Below are 17,265 nucleotides of genomic sequence, written 5' to 3'. Positions count from 1 at the left end.
TTAAGATGCAGCCTTCTATAATATTTTGTGCTACTGACCAAAGAGAAGACAGCAAGCCAGTAATATATGCTGCCACACGGTCTTTGTTCGACTTCTTGAAATGAACCCAATTTAAAGAGTGGAGCGCTTTTAGCAGCTTTACATCTCGACCCACGAACCCTTCAACCTAAAAAGGTACAAGCTAACAACAACTCGCCTTTTTAACGTCATACCCAACCTGAAGATCATTTTAATTTTTGAACATAATTTACTGAGACAAACGCTACCTTATCTTACAGAGAACTAAGCCATTTATTTAGCATTCTCAGTGTCGATAGTAGGCATTTCTTGTCGTTTTTGATAGCAGGCATTATTGTCAGTGTTGACAACATACACTTATCAAACTTTTCTCTTTGAACAACCAACTAACACGATCATTGAAGTCTTTCATAGTTTAAGTGATTTATTTGATTTTATTATCAAAGTTTTCGTGGGGAGTATCACTCTTCTATGTTTATCTTTGACTAGAGATGATTCATGTGGGCATGTTCTTGGTAAATATCTTCATAAAAAAAAACCTTTTTTATAGTTACTAATTGACTTGGCTGCTTGTTCGCCTTCGCGCACATACTGTAAAAGGACCTACGAAACAACTTATAGCATTACTCCGATCTCCGAGGCAATTCTAGCAAATTTGAGTGCTAGATTCTGCACTACCTTCTTAAAAGTATGATACTGAGGCACATGGTAGTTTCCATGACAACCACTAACTTGACAGGCAGGTCTTGGCCCCGCCTTTACCACACGACTAGCAAAATAAATTTGACGGAGCGCAAGGCGAGTTGTATGAGAATGGAAGACTGTAGAGAGACGACAGCAGATAAGTTTCGCCGAGCTTCATGTTCCAAGAGCTATCAGGCTTCGTTTTTGAACGCCTGAACTAGATCGTACGCTTATCCTCTACTCTAACAATACACCCACCATGTGCTTACCCCATCTGGTGACCATTTCCGAATCACGTGAACTCCTAACTGTCTAATAGGTAGTAACAGCTCACACCAGAAGCAGAACAGAGCAGAACTTGAAACTTAGAGGTACTAAAATCGTTAAGACCGCAGCTATTTGGTTCTTCCACAGTCAGATCTATAGGGTGTTTTAGGCTTTTATATTTTCAATATTTTTCACAATGAGACTGAATTTTCAGAAGACTTGTTAAGTTAGTACCGGGACATTAGCCCCACCGGCAGAAGCACGTACAGTGGCGGTGACCTCAGTTTCGAAGCCTCTTTAGATATTCCGCTTGTACGTCTGAGAGAGTGAACTGGCTCGATAACCAACAACAACACTCGAACATCGCAATCGTCCAGAAACCGGCGTAGGATGATATGGTAACAGTCATCGAGACAGGCGTAAGAAAACAAAAAACATAATCCTCGAAGTTCAATCGGTCTGGTGTAGAATAGATTGCCCGGCATTGGTCAGTCCTCGAGACAGATTTCAGGAACTGCATTTTTCTACCAACACTATGAAGATGGTACAGTGTGCAGGGTGCGATCGCCCGATCTTGGACCGTTTCTTACTAAACGTTCTCGACCGGTCCTGGCACGCTGCTTGCGTCCACTGCTGCGAATGCAAGTGTAACCTGACAGAAAAGTGTTTCTCCCGGGACGGAAAACTCTATTGCCGGAACGACTTTTTCAAGTAGGTTTATCTCGCTTTATCTGCAGTTTCACCGATTTTAAACGACTTCTTCTCGTAACAAACTCAGTCCCTTCATTTAAATAGTTTCAAACTACCTAACAAGCTGTGTCAAATGTAGTGCGTTTAAATACACAAAATAGGTTTAATTTACATTTCAAAAAATACCTTTAAATAGTACTTTAAAAAGTAGTTTTTGTAGAATTTTGAATAGTAACATAAGAATTTTTAATGAATTTATAAATAACAATGTACAACAACTAAACCTGCCAAGAAGTTAGTGAAGGTTCCAAATACTAACAAGCACTAACTCTAAGTGCACTGTAGACATAATGAACTCTGAACAATAGAAGGTTTTGTCTATTGAGCTAAAGTGTTTTATTTGTATTCGTTTTAACGGGATTCTCAAAGCCTAATATTTTGTTTTATGTAATTATGTGACCAAATTGGAACATCTATCGAATAAAAATAAACCAAGCCTCTGTTAATATTTTCTTCGAATTATTTCGAAAACAACAACAACAAAGTTTAACAGGTAAACTAACGTTGTTTTAACTGGTATCAGATGTCGATATTTGAAATACTTACTTGAGAAAGTATCGAATAATACTGAAAACATTACAGTAACGTATAAGCTCCTATAAAAGTGACTCAGTTTAAACCTTTCAAACTTTGTTAATTGAGTTCTATTTACACACGTGTGACGCTAGTTTTATAATTAATAATAATTTAAGATAACCACCGCTGAAAGCACTAGAACCTTCTTGTTTGTGATGCTACTTCAAATTAATTTATTTTAATTCACTAAAGCATTTTTACTTTTTTTCTCTGCTTTGATTTACTATTATTCGCAGGTACCTTTTGTTATTAATCCAATATTGGATGTAATACTATCTTTTGTTTCTTATTTACTATTGTATGAAAAGCTAGATATCTATCTTGTGTTTTAATTTTGAAATTAAAACATCATATATTAGCACAAAATAAGGTTATATTCTTCACCATTATTTTTTTTTAATTGAAACCTATTGTATATTGTCCGGTATGGTCAGGTGATTAGGGAGCTTGTCTCAAAGCCCCGTTACACCAAACATGCTCGCCCTTTAAACCATGGTGGCGTTATAATGTTACGGTAAATCCCACTATCAATTGATAAAAAAGTAGCTAGCCCCAGAGTTGGCAGTGGGTGGTGATGACTAGCTGTCTTCCCTCTAGTCTTACACTGCTAAATTAGGGACGGATAGCGCAGATAGCCCTCGTGTAGCTCTGCGCGAAATTCAAAAACAAAGAAACAAGCCTAATACATAGTAGAAAGCGTGCGGCCTGTGACAAATTTTAGTTTCTTAGATGTCTGTTTCTTTCGAACTTCTGATAAATTCGCTATTATTATCTCACGTGCTTTTCATTTTATCACTTTGTCATTTTGAAAGGATAACATTACGTTCTGCATCTCCATCATGGAGATTCTAAGGTATCAATAAAAGTTTCAAAGAAAAAAATGTTCTTATTAAAAATAAGAATTAATATTTCATTTTTTTATTTTAGAGAAAATAAAATCAAAACTTATTTCAAGCATAAGGTATAGTAAACATTCTCACGTGACAACAAATCGCCAGTAACGTTCATTTAGATCGAAGTGTAGGATAAGTCTTTATTTATGCAAATAAAAACAAGGAAAAAAACAACAACAACTATTTTCCATGTGCCTCCGGAAGATCCACCCTATAGTATGCATACGAATATATTTTGATGCTGCAATATAAGACGGGTGTGTAAGAAGTGACCAATATGCTTGCTCGAACAGTGATTTAATTCGTGACATCCAATTTGTATTATTACACCAACTTGCTATGTAAGTACTACAACTTGTTTTCAGCTCGATAAAGGTGAAAGAAAGCCTATTAACAAAAGATTCAAAACCATGCGTATATAATTTCTATATATATGCGTACAAGAACATAGACCAGCTAAATGTATGGATAAGTTAAGGTTGTTTCCTTTCGTTTTTCATTCACAAATAAATAATACATATTAAATGAAACGTGGCCCAATTACAACGTGTGGCAGAAGAAAAAAAAGAGAAGTAAAAAAAATTAAAAGACATTTTAGGCTGAATCATGTCTATACGAACATAATATTACATACATTTTCTTCAGTATAGAATGGTAATAACATTTTATAAGAAAGATTTATATACGCTTAAGTTTAGTGCGTTCGTATAGATCAGAGCCTTGACACCATGAAAAACAAGTTTATCGTCTGGTTTACGACAAATTCTCGACATTTGAACATTTCATTACCGCTACGATAGACATATGTTTAGCGAAATATGTAACCACTCTATCAGAAGAGTGGTTATGCATAGAGCGAGATTATTAAACGACGTAAGCCAAAAAATTTCGAAGGGAGTTTTCAAAACGTTTAGAGACAGCAAAACGTTCCTAAGCCACAACAACTTTCCATGCAGCTCCGTGTCATTACGAAAGAGAATCTTCAGACCCCCCAAAAAACCGTTGCAAACATGAAGCCAAGCTTATCTCTTAACACATTAATAAGATTATAAAAAAGGGTTTGAAGCTGCCGAAGGCTCATAAGCTCACAACACACATCTAAATCATAGATGGTCTTATGTGAAAAATGTCCGAAAAAGGTAAACTCATACGAACTCTATTCTATCATAGTCCTTGATACAGTTTTAATGGACTTTTGTACCCTTAAACTGATTCACATCGACGTTCACAAACAGTGAGAAAATAATATAAAAAATTATAAAACTGTGTGGTCTGAGATTGTTCTGGCTTCTTTACAGAAATTGAGGTGTCGGGCAATAGTACATAATCATGATCATGAGAATGTTTGTTTGTTTTCTGAATTTCGCGCAAAGCAACACGATGACTATCGGTGCTAGTTGTCCCTAATTTAGCAGCGTAAAACTAGAGAGAAGGCAGCTTCCTGTTATACCATTCAATATAAAGAACTGACAAAAAGGTGGTGCTCCTGTGGATTAGCTGAAAGTTTACGGGCTAATAACGCTAAGATTCGGGGTTCAATTGTCTCCGCGGTGTAGAGTACGCAGGTAGCCCATATTCTTGCGTTGGTGTATTTTATTTTATTACTACAACACTAAAAACTTAAGTTCGATAAAGCGATGGGCACAGCACAGTAAGCTTACCGTGTAGCTTTGCGCTTAACAACAAACAAATATATAAAAAGTGTTTACTAATTCAAAAAATCATTAATGGTTTCAAACATGAGTCAGACTTTCGTGAACGTGAACGCTAACAATCATGTGAAATTAATTCATATTAAATTTTAATTATAGATTCAACGTAATATAAGTATTTAAAAATTCACTTTCGTTGTTCTGCATCTCCACTAGGGCTTGTTTTGAATTACAATGATCAATTTTGATTATGTTTTGTTTGTTTGTTTTTTTAATTTCGCGCAAAGCTACACGAGGGCTATCTGCGCTAGCCGTTCCTAATTTAGCAGTGTAAGACTAGAGGGAAGGCAGCTAGTCATCACCACCCACCGCCCACTCTAGGGCTACTCTTTTACCAACGAATAGTGGGATTGACCGAAACATTATAACGGCTGAAAGGGTGAGCATGTTTGGTGCAGCCGGGATTCGAACCCGCGACCCTCGGATTACGAGTCGAACGCCTTAACACACTTAGCCATGCCGGGCCCTGATTATGTTTAGTAATCAGTGGTGACGAGAAAACCCACTTGCAGAGAAAAATATATACGTAAAAACGGCTCGTTTGGGTTGAGAAAATTTCTTATGTAGAGGAGCGAACAACGTTTCGACCTTTTTCGGTCATCGTCAGGTTCACAAAATGTATCATGACCCTATAAGAGATAGAATGGAATCACTTCCATGTTAAACGACTGATTAGAATCATGTCTATGTTTGCTGTAATCCATTATCATAATCATGTTTAATATACACTGTTATCGCATTCATGTTCATGATATATTCCAATCATGTCCGTATAAGAGGTATACTGGAATCACGTTCATGTTAAACGACTGACTGTAATCATATTCATTTTAAACGACTGGCTGAATCATGTCCATGTTCTCGAGAGACCGGAGTCGTGTTCATGTTAACCGACTGATTGGGATCACGTTCACGATAAACGGCTGCCTGGATCATGTCCGTGTTCGCGAGATAATAGAATCATGCACATGCGAAAGGCCGTACGAAGGACGCGGATTGCGTTAAAGTTGATCATATGTTGAATTTCGTGTATTCTTACAGTGAAACTAGAATCACGTATAATTACGTATATACTAACAATACACGTATATCAGCTAATATAAAAACAAAGAAGTAAATGCCATTACGTTATCATTACCTATTTTCCAATTTAGCGAATAGAAGATAATTTAACTAGTTTACTAGTTGTTTTTTATTTGCTAATATTTCAAAGCTGGCGACTTACTGTGTTTACTTTTGTTTCAGAATGGTTTTTAATGTTTACTTGTGAAGCTTCAAAAAGATATTTGCTCAATACCTATTTGGGGCGTATGGCAGTTGTCCATGAAGTTTTTCATATAAGAAATGTTACATTTACTCAGTTTGCGTTTGGGAAACGCGACGTTAACTCATTTATAGAATGGTAAATACGGTGTTTACCTGCTTATCATATGAGAAATATGGGTATTACCAACTTCTTAATTGGGAAGTATCATATTTAATCATTTATCGTATATGAAGCATGAATAATAATTACTCTCCATCTTAGAAATATGTCGTTTATCTACTTGTCTATACCATGCTACTGGACCTCAACCACAGTTGGGAGAAGTTTACCATTTCCTTTTGTTTAACACTGCAATGCTGGAATGGAAAGGCTTAACACAGACATCTGTACATATACATATATATATGTAGTAACATGTTGAGATTTTCATATTATAATAATAATTATCTTATAATATAGCTAAACGTAATTCTTTCTAATTAGAAAATTCCAGAGGACGTGTTATAAACATGGGCAAAACACTAAATATAAAACTGGACACGGATTAGAGTAAATTGTTAACAAATTATTCAATAATTAGTTAATGCATATAACACTGTCAAATATTATGTAGAATATTAATTTAAAGAATAGTGTCACATACACACTATGTAAATCTGTTAAGTAACTTAATAGTGTCACATACACACAATATGTGAAGTCGTTAAGTAATATTATTTTGTCACATGCAATATGTAAAGTTAAGTAAAACATAATAATGTCACACATACTATATAAACTGCCAGTTAACATAACGGTGTCACACTCTGTGTTCATTAGTTAAATAGTATTACATGATAATTATGTAAACTTTGGTTCTCCAAACAATAAAATATCCATAATGTCCATATTTATTTTAGTCTGTTAAAAGTTCGAGTAATTTCTGATTTTTTCTCTTAACGAAAAAAAGAAAATAAATGAGAGCCGATGTTTCTCAGTAATTTAAAAGAAAGTCTGCTAGTGTAAAATTATTTAGGGCTAACCGCCAGATTTTTGTTACTGTTTTATTTACAGTTAAGGAACAACAACAAAAATAGCATTAACTCAACAACATATGGAGAAGGTTATGTAGTTGTTGTTTTTAGACTATATTAAATGAAAGTACTGCCGACAGTGATTGTTTTCTAACCCTCTTAAATCCTCTCAAGCGACAACAGTATATGTCACTTGAATTGTCACAACAGTCAAGAACACCTCTCATTTAAACTATAATAACAGTCGTCTATAGCTTAAACCATCACAACAGTTAACAGCAGTCTTGTGTTACTTAAACTCTCACGACTGACAACAATATCTGTCACTTAAATCATCATAACAGTCCTATGTCACTTAAACCCTAATAACAGTCTAAATAAGTTTCTCTCGTTTACAAAGAAAATTGAAACTTGTACAGCAGTCAACGTTAATCGCTGTTCTGTCGCATAGCTAAATGTTCACTAGTTTTCTGATCCTTACGTGAAGAATTAAGCCTTCATAACCGTCTTCTGTCCATTAAAAGTAGAATTAAGCCTTCATAACCGTCTTCTGTCCATTAAAAGTAGAATTAAGCCTTCATAACCGTCTTCTGTCCATTAAAAGTAGAATTGAGCCTTCATAACCGTCTTCTGTCCATTAAAAGTAGAATAAAGCCTTCATAACCGTCTTCTGTCCATTAAAAGTAGAATTAAGCCTTTATAACCACCTCCTGTCCCCTACAAGTATAATTAAGCTCGCATAACCATTTTCTGTCCCTCGAAGTCCTCATGACCGTTTCTTGTTCCTCACAGGTAGAATTAATCTTTACAAGTAGAAACTGACTTCACTAACAGTCTCGTGTAACTTACCCGAGTAACATCACCCCTTCAATGAAAAATCACGAGATAAAATGTACCAAACTGAATATTTATGCTAATTTACTGAAACTTAACTATATATGTAGATCCTGTTATTCCTTATTATTATACATTTATTCATATTAGACAGTGGAAGTATAAAAGGGAGGAAAACTGATAGCTAACTTTGAGCCAGTTCATGTAATTTATGACTAATTCAGTAATTCCATTCTAAAGGTTAATACGTTCCTTGAAGATCTAACGAAATGAACACCAGTCATGCTTCAGTGAATATATAGGTTTGTGAATGTATGCCTATACCTTTTCGTATCACACATTGGAACCGAAAGGAAACTCCCCTCTGTTAAAGAGTGCCCACTCTGAGAGATGCATTCTGAAATTGGATCACAAATTTGAATATAAAATGTGAGATGTGTTACAAAGAGTTCTGCATTAAGAAATTATGAAACTTCTAGAGTTAAGACCAAATATACCTCAATGTGTGACATCATTGCGTATAGAGAAATAAACGATATAGTTTCGTCCAAATATATTTTGGCTTTTCGTCAAGATAAAAGGAACATTCCATGTGTTATGAAACAACAATACGAAAATCGTTCCTGACTCCATGAGGCTAACAAGAGTGATGGGGTGACCTTGATTTTTCAACCTGAACATGAAGATGCAAACATTTGTCTCTCGTGAAGAAAAAGTAGCAGATGATCAAACTTTAATAATATTGAATAACTGATCGACGACACGTTCCTAAGAATACCTGAGCAGATGTTGAAATATATTGTTTAAAACTGACCTGATGCCGGGAAGTGGTGTAATTCTAACGAGAACTGTATTTACTGGAATAAATTCGACTACAAAACATTTTTACTCGAGTCTTTTTTTTTTCAACTAAAAAATTACAGTGAAAGTAAAATATAACAGATCAGTTGTTATTTAATATTTCTATTAAATTATTAGATGTATAAGGGTCCAAAGTAAAACGTTTCGGAATCCAAATTTAGATCACTAGAAGCTTTATGTAGGTGAAGGGTTCGATTCCCCTTGGTGGACTCAGTCAGTAGATAGCCCAATGTGGCTCTGCTGTAAGAAAACATACACACACACACACATATCGCTTTATATATAATTTGCGCTACCAGTATTATTGATACGCTTATATATACACTAGTTTATTGTGGTAGAGCTGAAACTATATTATCTGCACGTTCGTTTCAAAACTCAGAATCATCCTGAGACGTGTAACATGTGCAAAAACATGGTTTAAGACCAAATCACAACTCTAGGGTTTGAGAATAAAGTACCTGTGCCACCTTGAAATTTGGTGTTTCACTGTTAACTCTCGTTCAAAGAAAGTTACTAATCATTGGTTATACTCAGGTGATCGTATTAGCTACATGAACTCTGATAGAGTTCTTTATATTTGACGAACACGAAGAATTTAAGACATTTGCTTGACCACTCGCTGAATTGTACTAGAAGTATGATCCACTCTAATTGTCTTTATTTATTAAGGTATATGTAAGTATGAATATACAAATTATTGACTTCACCTAGTGCTTCTTAGAATAGCTGCTCTCATCGCTCGGTCACAGCGCCCACCGAATCCAACTTTTATCCAACTGTACGCCATTACACGGCGTCACTCTGCTGCTAGAATGCAGTAGTTGAAGCCGAATTCACGCCGTGCTTTCGATCCAATCACATAAGTCTGAAAGCGCGAACTCCTCACCAGAATTAGCCTGTACTTCACTACTTTTACCTCTAATTAGCTTCAGTATTAAACGGCTAAAATTATGTCGAATTATCTCAGTCCTAAGCCTCGCACCAGATCGTAACTCATATAATACGTCAACTCAGGTCTACCAAAACCTATTAGATATATTTAAAGCAAATATTTCCGGTAACTAACGTTACTCTTTTTACAAATATTTATCAAAAGAACATAAATAATTGCTTAGTATAATAACTGTCTTGCATTTTGAGCTTTGAATTTTGATGAGTTGAGCGAATAAAATGTGTGCAAACCTTCAAATTTCTGACTGTCAAATCCATAAGAACCCTATTAGTAATTAATGAAATTAATATTAATGTTACTGATATTCGTTGTTGAACTGTTATTGTGTGTGAGATTCATACGCAACTAATATAGTGATGGACTCAAATACAATTTTATATATAGATATAGTTTTAAAAAATGGTTTTAAAATTCTATGGGGGTCCAAGGCTCCATCGGCAACTTTTTTACTCAAGATTAGATAAATATAATAGTAAAAGTAATAACTGATTGAATTTTTATAAATTATTGAAGATACATACTTTAATTTTGAATGTTTAGTGTGACCTTTATCACACTAAACAACTTATGATGTTTTATATTTCGAGATGCTGGTTACCACTTAGGTGTAACCGTAGGCACGGTTATCTAAGCACTGGAGATGTTGCTGACCATGGCAATCTTATAACATGCTCCTGGTCAAGACAATCCTGCATAATACGCACAATTTGGGCAATAGCGTTACCATCCTGGAACACAAAGTTATTGACAAACCTTGCCCTAACATATGATAAAAATATAATTTCTATATGATACCTGTAGGAAGTATCAATAACGTTTCTTAGAATCTATGAATAGCACTGTACCACCTCTTGTGGAAAAGACAATCTTTCTTCATCTACTTTCCGGGCAAACAACGAATGCGAATCCTACCATCAACTTCAATAAGCCGAAAACAGGAATCATATACAAATATGACATGTTGCCAGTGTCTTAACTATAACATAATATGCTATCTTGCCCGAATTCGACAGTGACGGCGATTAATTCTGGTTAATGTCTGTTTGCAGATAATAGCCTATCTAGCCAAATAGCCTATTTGGTCAGTCTCCTATTCACTGTTTCTCTGGATACCCTGGGACAAATGTGTTCGTACCATTCCTGTCGTAAGATGTTGTACGACTTATTTTCACCTAAACGTGTTAACCTGATCAAATCACAGTCATCCCAGGCAGCACTTTTTTTGCTATCTACCAGCAGACTACCCTACAATAACGTTTCGTGTAGTCCGATGACGTTTCTGGATACTGGATACACTACATCTGTTTGTGATGTTTGGTTAAAGTTAAGCACAAAGCAACAATTTGCACCTGTGCTTTGCCCACCACGGGTATCGAAACCCTGATTCAAACGTTGTAAGTCCACAGACGTAAATAACACTGTGCCACTGGCTCTATTGTGATGGAAGTAAAAAATAAAATAAATAGTCGTGTCCAGCTGGTTACCTAACCTTTTGTTACTTGCTACTGTTTTGTCGATATAGCATTAAGTATAAAGCTCTAAACATTCATTCCGTGTATTAGGTTCAAATATGTAACTGTCGTTTCTGGTTTCTCATAATGCGTTATTTACATAAATAGTATATATTATACTATACCGAGCTCCATCTAAGTACATTTCTTAGGTACTTGTTTAAACGTAGCCTATAGATGTACACACATAAACAGTACGGATTCTTTTCCATTTCAAATTCGAATATAAAACTTGCATCATTACAGCTGCATATTCATAAAACTGATCAGTATAGTAACACAAGCATCCCATCGTTCGTATACACCTACATTCTCAACTCATGCATACATTTTGGAATCACTAACGACTAAAATATGTTAATGTATATAATGATCGAACAAAACATGTAAAGGTATAATACAAATATTTTGTTTCTGGCTGTTCAAGGTATGACAGTTTCAATGAATATATCAAACACAATGTTAGGCACAATGAAATTAACTAACCACAAAACGTAACATATAGCACCCTCACCAAGAAAAACTACGAAGAATAAGGTTTACATTCAGTTTTAGGATTATTTAGGGAAGACTTAAGTTATGTTATTCTCCAATATTCGTTGATTTATAAATGAATATATATATATATATATGATTATCACAATAAACAATAGTTTAATTTTTAAAAATTACTGTCTCCTCATTGTTGACTGCAGAATTACTGTCTTCTCATTGTTGACTGTAGAATCATTGCCTCTTCATTGTTGACTGTAGAATTACCGTATCCTCATTGTTGAGTGTAGAATCATTGCCTCTTCATTGTTAACTGTAGAATTACTGTATCCTCATTGTTGACTGTAGAATTAATACCTACTCATTGTTAACTGTAGAATTATTGCCTCCTCACTGTTGACTGTAGAAAACCTGTCTGTTGATTGATGGATGTAAGATTACCATCTTCTTATTGATTGTGAAGGGCAACAATGAAGTTTCAGTGTCTTTAGAAATATATTTTCATACGCTAAAGACCTGTTGTGCAGTGCTATTTTGTAGAACAATTTTATAAACTTCTGTGTTCAGCGTTAATTTGTGTGTTGTGTGTGTGTGTTAGCTTTGGGAATCCTAACTTTGTAGGGTTGATGTTTAGTGCCAATATTACACGATATTTAATTAGTGTTGTGGTAGCACAAAGTAACATAACGTGTTTTTTTTGTGTTTTCTTTGCACTCTGTCCATTGGAGGGAACATAAACCAGGACTTGACATTATAATTTCGGAAACTTGCCGTTGGCCCACTAGGGGCCCCGCGCTTCTGCTCTGTCCACCGCGGGTCTAGAAAACCGACACATTTAGCGCTGTAAGATGTGATGTTCGTCATCGAGAGTTTTTACAAACTTGAAGGATATTATTACATTGGCAATGTCGAGCTTAATATTAGTTTTATTAGGGTTGATATTCAGTATTACCTTTATAAGATTAGCTTCTATAGAGTCTGAAAAGAGTTTATTTTTATTATATTGACACAATACAAATATCTTAGAAAGTGGGGAGAAAATTGAAGGAATATTAGTAGAGTGTCAACAAACATAATCAAATATATATGTAAAAACAAACATAATCAAATATATATGTAAAAACGGCTGGTTTGGGTTCAGAAATTTTTTTATGTAAAAGAGTGAACAACGCGTCGACCTTTTTCGGTCATCGTCAGGTTCACAAAGAAAGAAAGAGGTAACTGACCGATAGCTGACCACATGTTTGAAGGGGGTTGTGTAACTGAGTGTAGAAATGTAGAGGGCGTGCTTAGATGTTTGATTATATTTATTAATATAGGTATAAAGGTGTTCCTTTGTATTGGTATATTTTGGGCTAAAGTTGTTGTATAAGTAAGGCTTCTTTAATTTTGCGTTTGTTTATGTTTGTTTCTTTATTTAGTATTTGAGTGTTTTCTATGGTTATGTTGTGTTTATTTGACTTGCAGTGTTCGAAAACGTGTGAAGTTGACTTTTTATGTTCTTTGAATCTGGTTTCCATTTTTCTACTTGTTTCTCCAATATAGAGGTCGTGGCAGTTATCACATTGTATTTTATAAATAATGTTGCTGTGGTGTTTGTCAGTGTAGTTTTTACATAGTATAGACCTTAGTTTTGTGCCTGGTTTTTGAATAAATTTGGTATTAACTGGAATGTCATATTTTGTTACTAGTTTTTGCCAAATGTTGGTTATTTGGCGATAACCAAAGAAGGTCGAAACGTTATTCGCTCCTCTACATAAAACATTCTCTCAACCCAAACCATCCGTTTTTACATATATATATCATTAAATCGCGAGCATCAAAATTATAGCATGTATGTTGCATGTGAAAGTGTATCAGTCTATAGTAAACATAGTCATTATTCTAGTCTTGTGAACGTGGGCATGGTGAAAAGTCAGTCATAAACATAATGGACGTAATACCATTGTATCATGAATGTGGACGTTATGCTAATTAACCTAAAAGATAGCTAGTTAAGTAACTCTCATGCGAATGTATGTTTTAGTAACATAGAGGATTTTTTAGCAGCATGAAAAACAGTGACACCTGTTGGAACACCTTGGTATAATTTTTTAGTAAGAAAACAAAATGTAATACAGAGTCTGGAGTTAGGCCTTCAGAGGCTCAGCTGCATTAGTGTTTACTGATGACATTGGAATCTATATGTGGCAGAACAAGCAGAAGATGTTAACAGCTGAGCACAGAAACTACAAAGACAGGTCGTTTCTGTAGCTCTAACGGTTAATCTTGCCTTGTTGTTTTTTTTCCTGAATTTCCTTAACTTGTAGGACGTTTTATGCATTGCTGTTTAAGTGGCCTTTCTTCAAATCATGGCTTTCATCGATGAAAGTAAGTAATTTATTCACATGTACTTGCATTCTCTAGAAGTTCTAATAAGTTACAATTATACGCCACTTTATCGCTGTTGCACTTTTTAATTTTTTAAATTCTGTTTCTACACACTTTGTTGTAGCTGGACTTTGGAACTTTCTTAAGGAAGTTATCTTTCTACACTCTTTGTTGTATGTAGCTAGACTTTGTAGCTCTTTTAAGGAAGTCCTGTTAAGTTATATTTGTATACCATTTTTTGTCGCTGGACTTTATAGGCTTCTTACGAAAGTTCTGATCTACACCCTTTGTTGTAGCTTGGCTTTGCAGATTTTTTTGAGAGTTATACATTTACTTCAAGCCTGTGTGGAGAACCCTGTGGAACATGTCCTGTATCTGCAGTTCTTTCTTTTCAAAATGACCGTTAGAAGAAATTCTATATATTTATATACATCAAGAAATTAATAACTTGTTCTACTTTTTTATTTTACTGCTCTTATGAAAGTGGCATGAACGTGGAGTGGTAGCCTCGAGATATCATTTTGTTGTTTCCAAACTTGAAATACACACAACAAAAGAAAAGCAAAACGAAGTAAGACACGTGCATTCAAAGTAAGAACCCAGCAAACAAGTCTTACAAACATATTTAACTCCTGGTTATACATGTAGAGACACTTAGGACACCTAAGTTGGTTATTGTTCGTGTGAGTGTTTATTCTTGATTCTGATCTTTATTTCTATTAACTTACCCTAACGTTCTAGTGAGCTATAGACCCATAAATCACATTATCGGCGCTCACAATGCGTAAGAATGGCTTAGATCCAACTTATGAGTTAGGTAGAGAGTACACGATTATATATGTAAAAATAAATAAAGGCACCACGAAAAAGGTTTATTTGGTGCAGCTTCATTCAAACGTTATGTGACATGATGAAACTTCTAGGCAGTAACTAACAATATTTAAGTTTCATTCAATTACAATTAAACTTTAAATCTTAGCGACTACAGTTATATATAAACTAAAACTCTTCCTTATTAGATGAAAACAGATCTATCTTAACGAATCGAAACGCAATCAACAATAATTATTAATAATTTGGCCTAACTGTTTCTATATACATTATTAATAATGAGATTATGTTTCGATATTATCACGCACGATTTTATTCTTGTTTGAGTAACCTTGTGTTATAACATAACTTTCTTGACGTCAATTAACGCTCACGTGTTGCTCATGATAAAATAAATTGGCCAAATGTTTGATCGGTTTGCGTGTGACGAAAACAGAGATCGTCTGCTTTTCATATAGTACGTTTTACGAAGCGAGACTAAGGAGGTATCACAGTTACAAAGAACTGATAGGAAAAATATCTATGATGTGCGAATACAAAATAAAATAATTAACTCGTTATGTGTATAATATCAGTGCTGAACTTTAACGATGATGAAGAAATAAAAACGAGAAAGAAAAGCTGAAATAATTTATTTAATACTTAGTTTATCGAATGATTATCCATAAAGAATCTTATCTTAGAGAAGATTAATGAGTGTTTAAATTTCTTTTTTGTAAATTCCCCCACCCTGGTGGCTCAACGATAAGTCTAAGTGCTTATAACGTTAAAAATCGACTTTCGATAACCCCGGTATAAGTATTGTACAAATAGTTCATTGTTTAGTTTTGGGTTTAACAACAAACAGACTTAAACAATCCCGATCTTTTAAATTTACAAATACAGCCTAAGTATTAGTTGTCTGTTGAAAATACATGTTTGTTATTTAGATGCTAAAATTAAGTGTTACTATAAATGTATATTGATTTTTGCGTTGATTTACAATTAATTTTGTATAAAAGGAGAATCTATATCGCAGCAGCTGATTTGAAATGCATTAGCTTTGTAAATAAAAAAACAATCTCACTTAATAAAACAAAACATGTGTCTATTATTACTATTACTTTCCTATAGATAGGCCGAGCGTGGCCCAGTAGTTAGCTTTTCGGGCTTTAGAGCTATCATCCAGTGATTTGAGTCCCGTTACTGCTGAGAAAAGATCTGCTCTTCGTACTTTGGGGCCATTAATGGATTATACGAGCAATAGTTTGTTTGATTATTTGTTTGTTTTCTAAACTTTCGCGCCAAGCTACGCGAGGGCTATCTGCATTAGCCTTCCCTAATTTAACAGTGTAAGGCTAGAGAGGGAAGGCAGTTAATCATCGCCACCCACAGCTAACACTTGGACTACTCCTTTACAAACGAATGGTGGGATTGGCCGTAACATTATAATGCCCTCACTGCTAAAGGGCAAGCATGCTTGTGGAACAAGAATTCAAACTCGCGACCCATCGACTACGAGTCGAGCGCCCTGACCATGTGGTCATGTCGAACCTAAGGGCAACAGTCAAATCCCACTATTCCTTTATAGAAGAGTAAATGAGTGTTGGCGGCTGAGGCTGTTGGCCATTTGCCTTCTCTGGCGCTGATAACCCTCATGTAAATTTGCGCGAAAATTCAGTAAACGAATGCTTTTATAGACGTAGAAAAAACTTTTAAAGTTAATAAGAAATACACATATTTATTCACTTTATTTTCATTTTGTTGTGATTATTATCTGTTCAGGTTTAGTTATATTCTACAAATCATCATGAAGGTGCAACCAAAGTACTAAGTACTGATGAACCAAGATAAAGTTCTAATGGTTCAAATGTTGTCTGACGCGAATTTGAAAGTTCAGAATTCGTAAAAAACAAGCTGAGTTTAATGCCTATAAACTGTTTAAAAACAACAGGTAACACCCAGTTTCTAATTAATCTCTACATGCCTCCAATATTCAAATACGATGGAGTCCGTTTTACTTTCTTCGCCCATTGGAAACCAAAGTGTAAGTTTTGACTACTCTTTATAAATTACACATACATAAAGTTACAGAAAAAACAACAACATATAACTGAAGGTACGATAAGCACATTCGAGTTATTAAACCCGGCGCAGAATTCTATGTGTCGTTGAATACTTTTCAGCTTCAAAGCTAACTTTCTAGATATCTTAACGACTATAAGAAACAACTTTAAGGCATAAAATGACAT

At 34.8% G+C, this 17,265-nt stretch overlaps 1 protein-coding gene across 3 annotated transcripts in view; it reads left to right on the top strand.

Annotated features, from left to right (window-relative positions):
- The first annotated feature begins 823 nt into the window (after positions 1 to 823).
- LOC143253317 (LIM/homeobox protein Lhx5-like) overlaps positions 824 to 17,265 on the top strand; it is a 101,900-nt gene continuing 85,458 nt past the window's right edge. For 2 of the 3 annotated variants that reach the window (XM_076506994.1, XM_076506993.1), the window contains exon 1: positions 826 to 1,680. In XM_076506994.1, coding sequence (XP_076363109.1) covers positions 1,505 to 1,680 — 176 coding nt within the window. In that variant the 5' untranslated portion in view covers positions 826 to 1,504. Of the gene's footprint in view, positions 1,681 to 17,265 lie in introns of all 3 variants that reach the window. The other variant, XM_076506992.1, reaches the window with a different exon arrangement.

The sequence above is a fragment of the Tachypleus tridentatus genome, chromosome 6, assembly GCF_004210375.1.
Source record: "Tachypleus tridentatus isolate NWPU-2018 chromosome 6, ASM421037v1, whole genome shotgun sequence".
Classification (NCBI taxonomy): Eukaryota; Metazoa; Arthropoda; class Merostomata; order Xiphosura; family Limulidae; genus Tachypleus; species Tachypleus tridentatus.
Note: the sequence above shows the minus strand (reverse complement) of the source record. Positions and strands in the feature narration are given on the sequence as shown.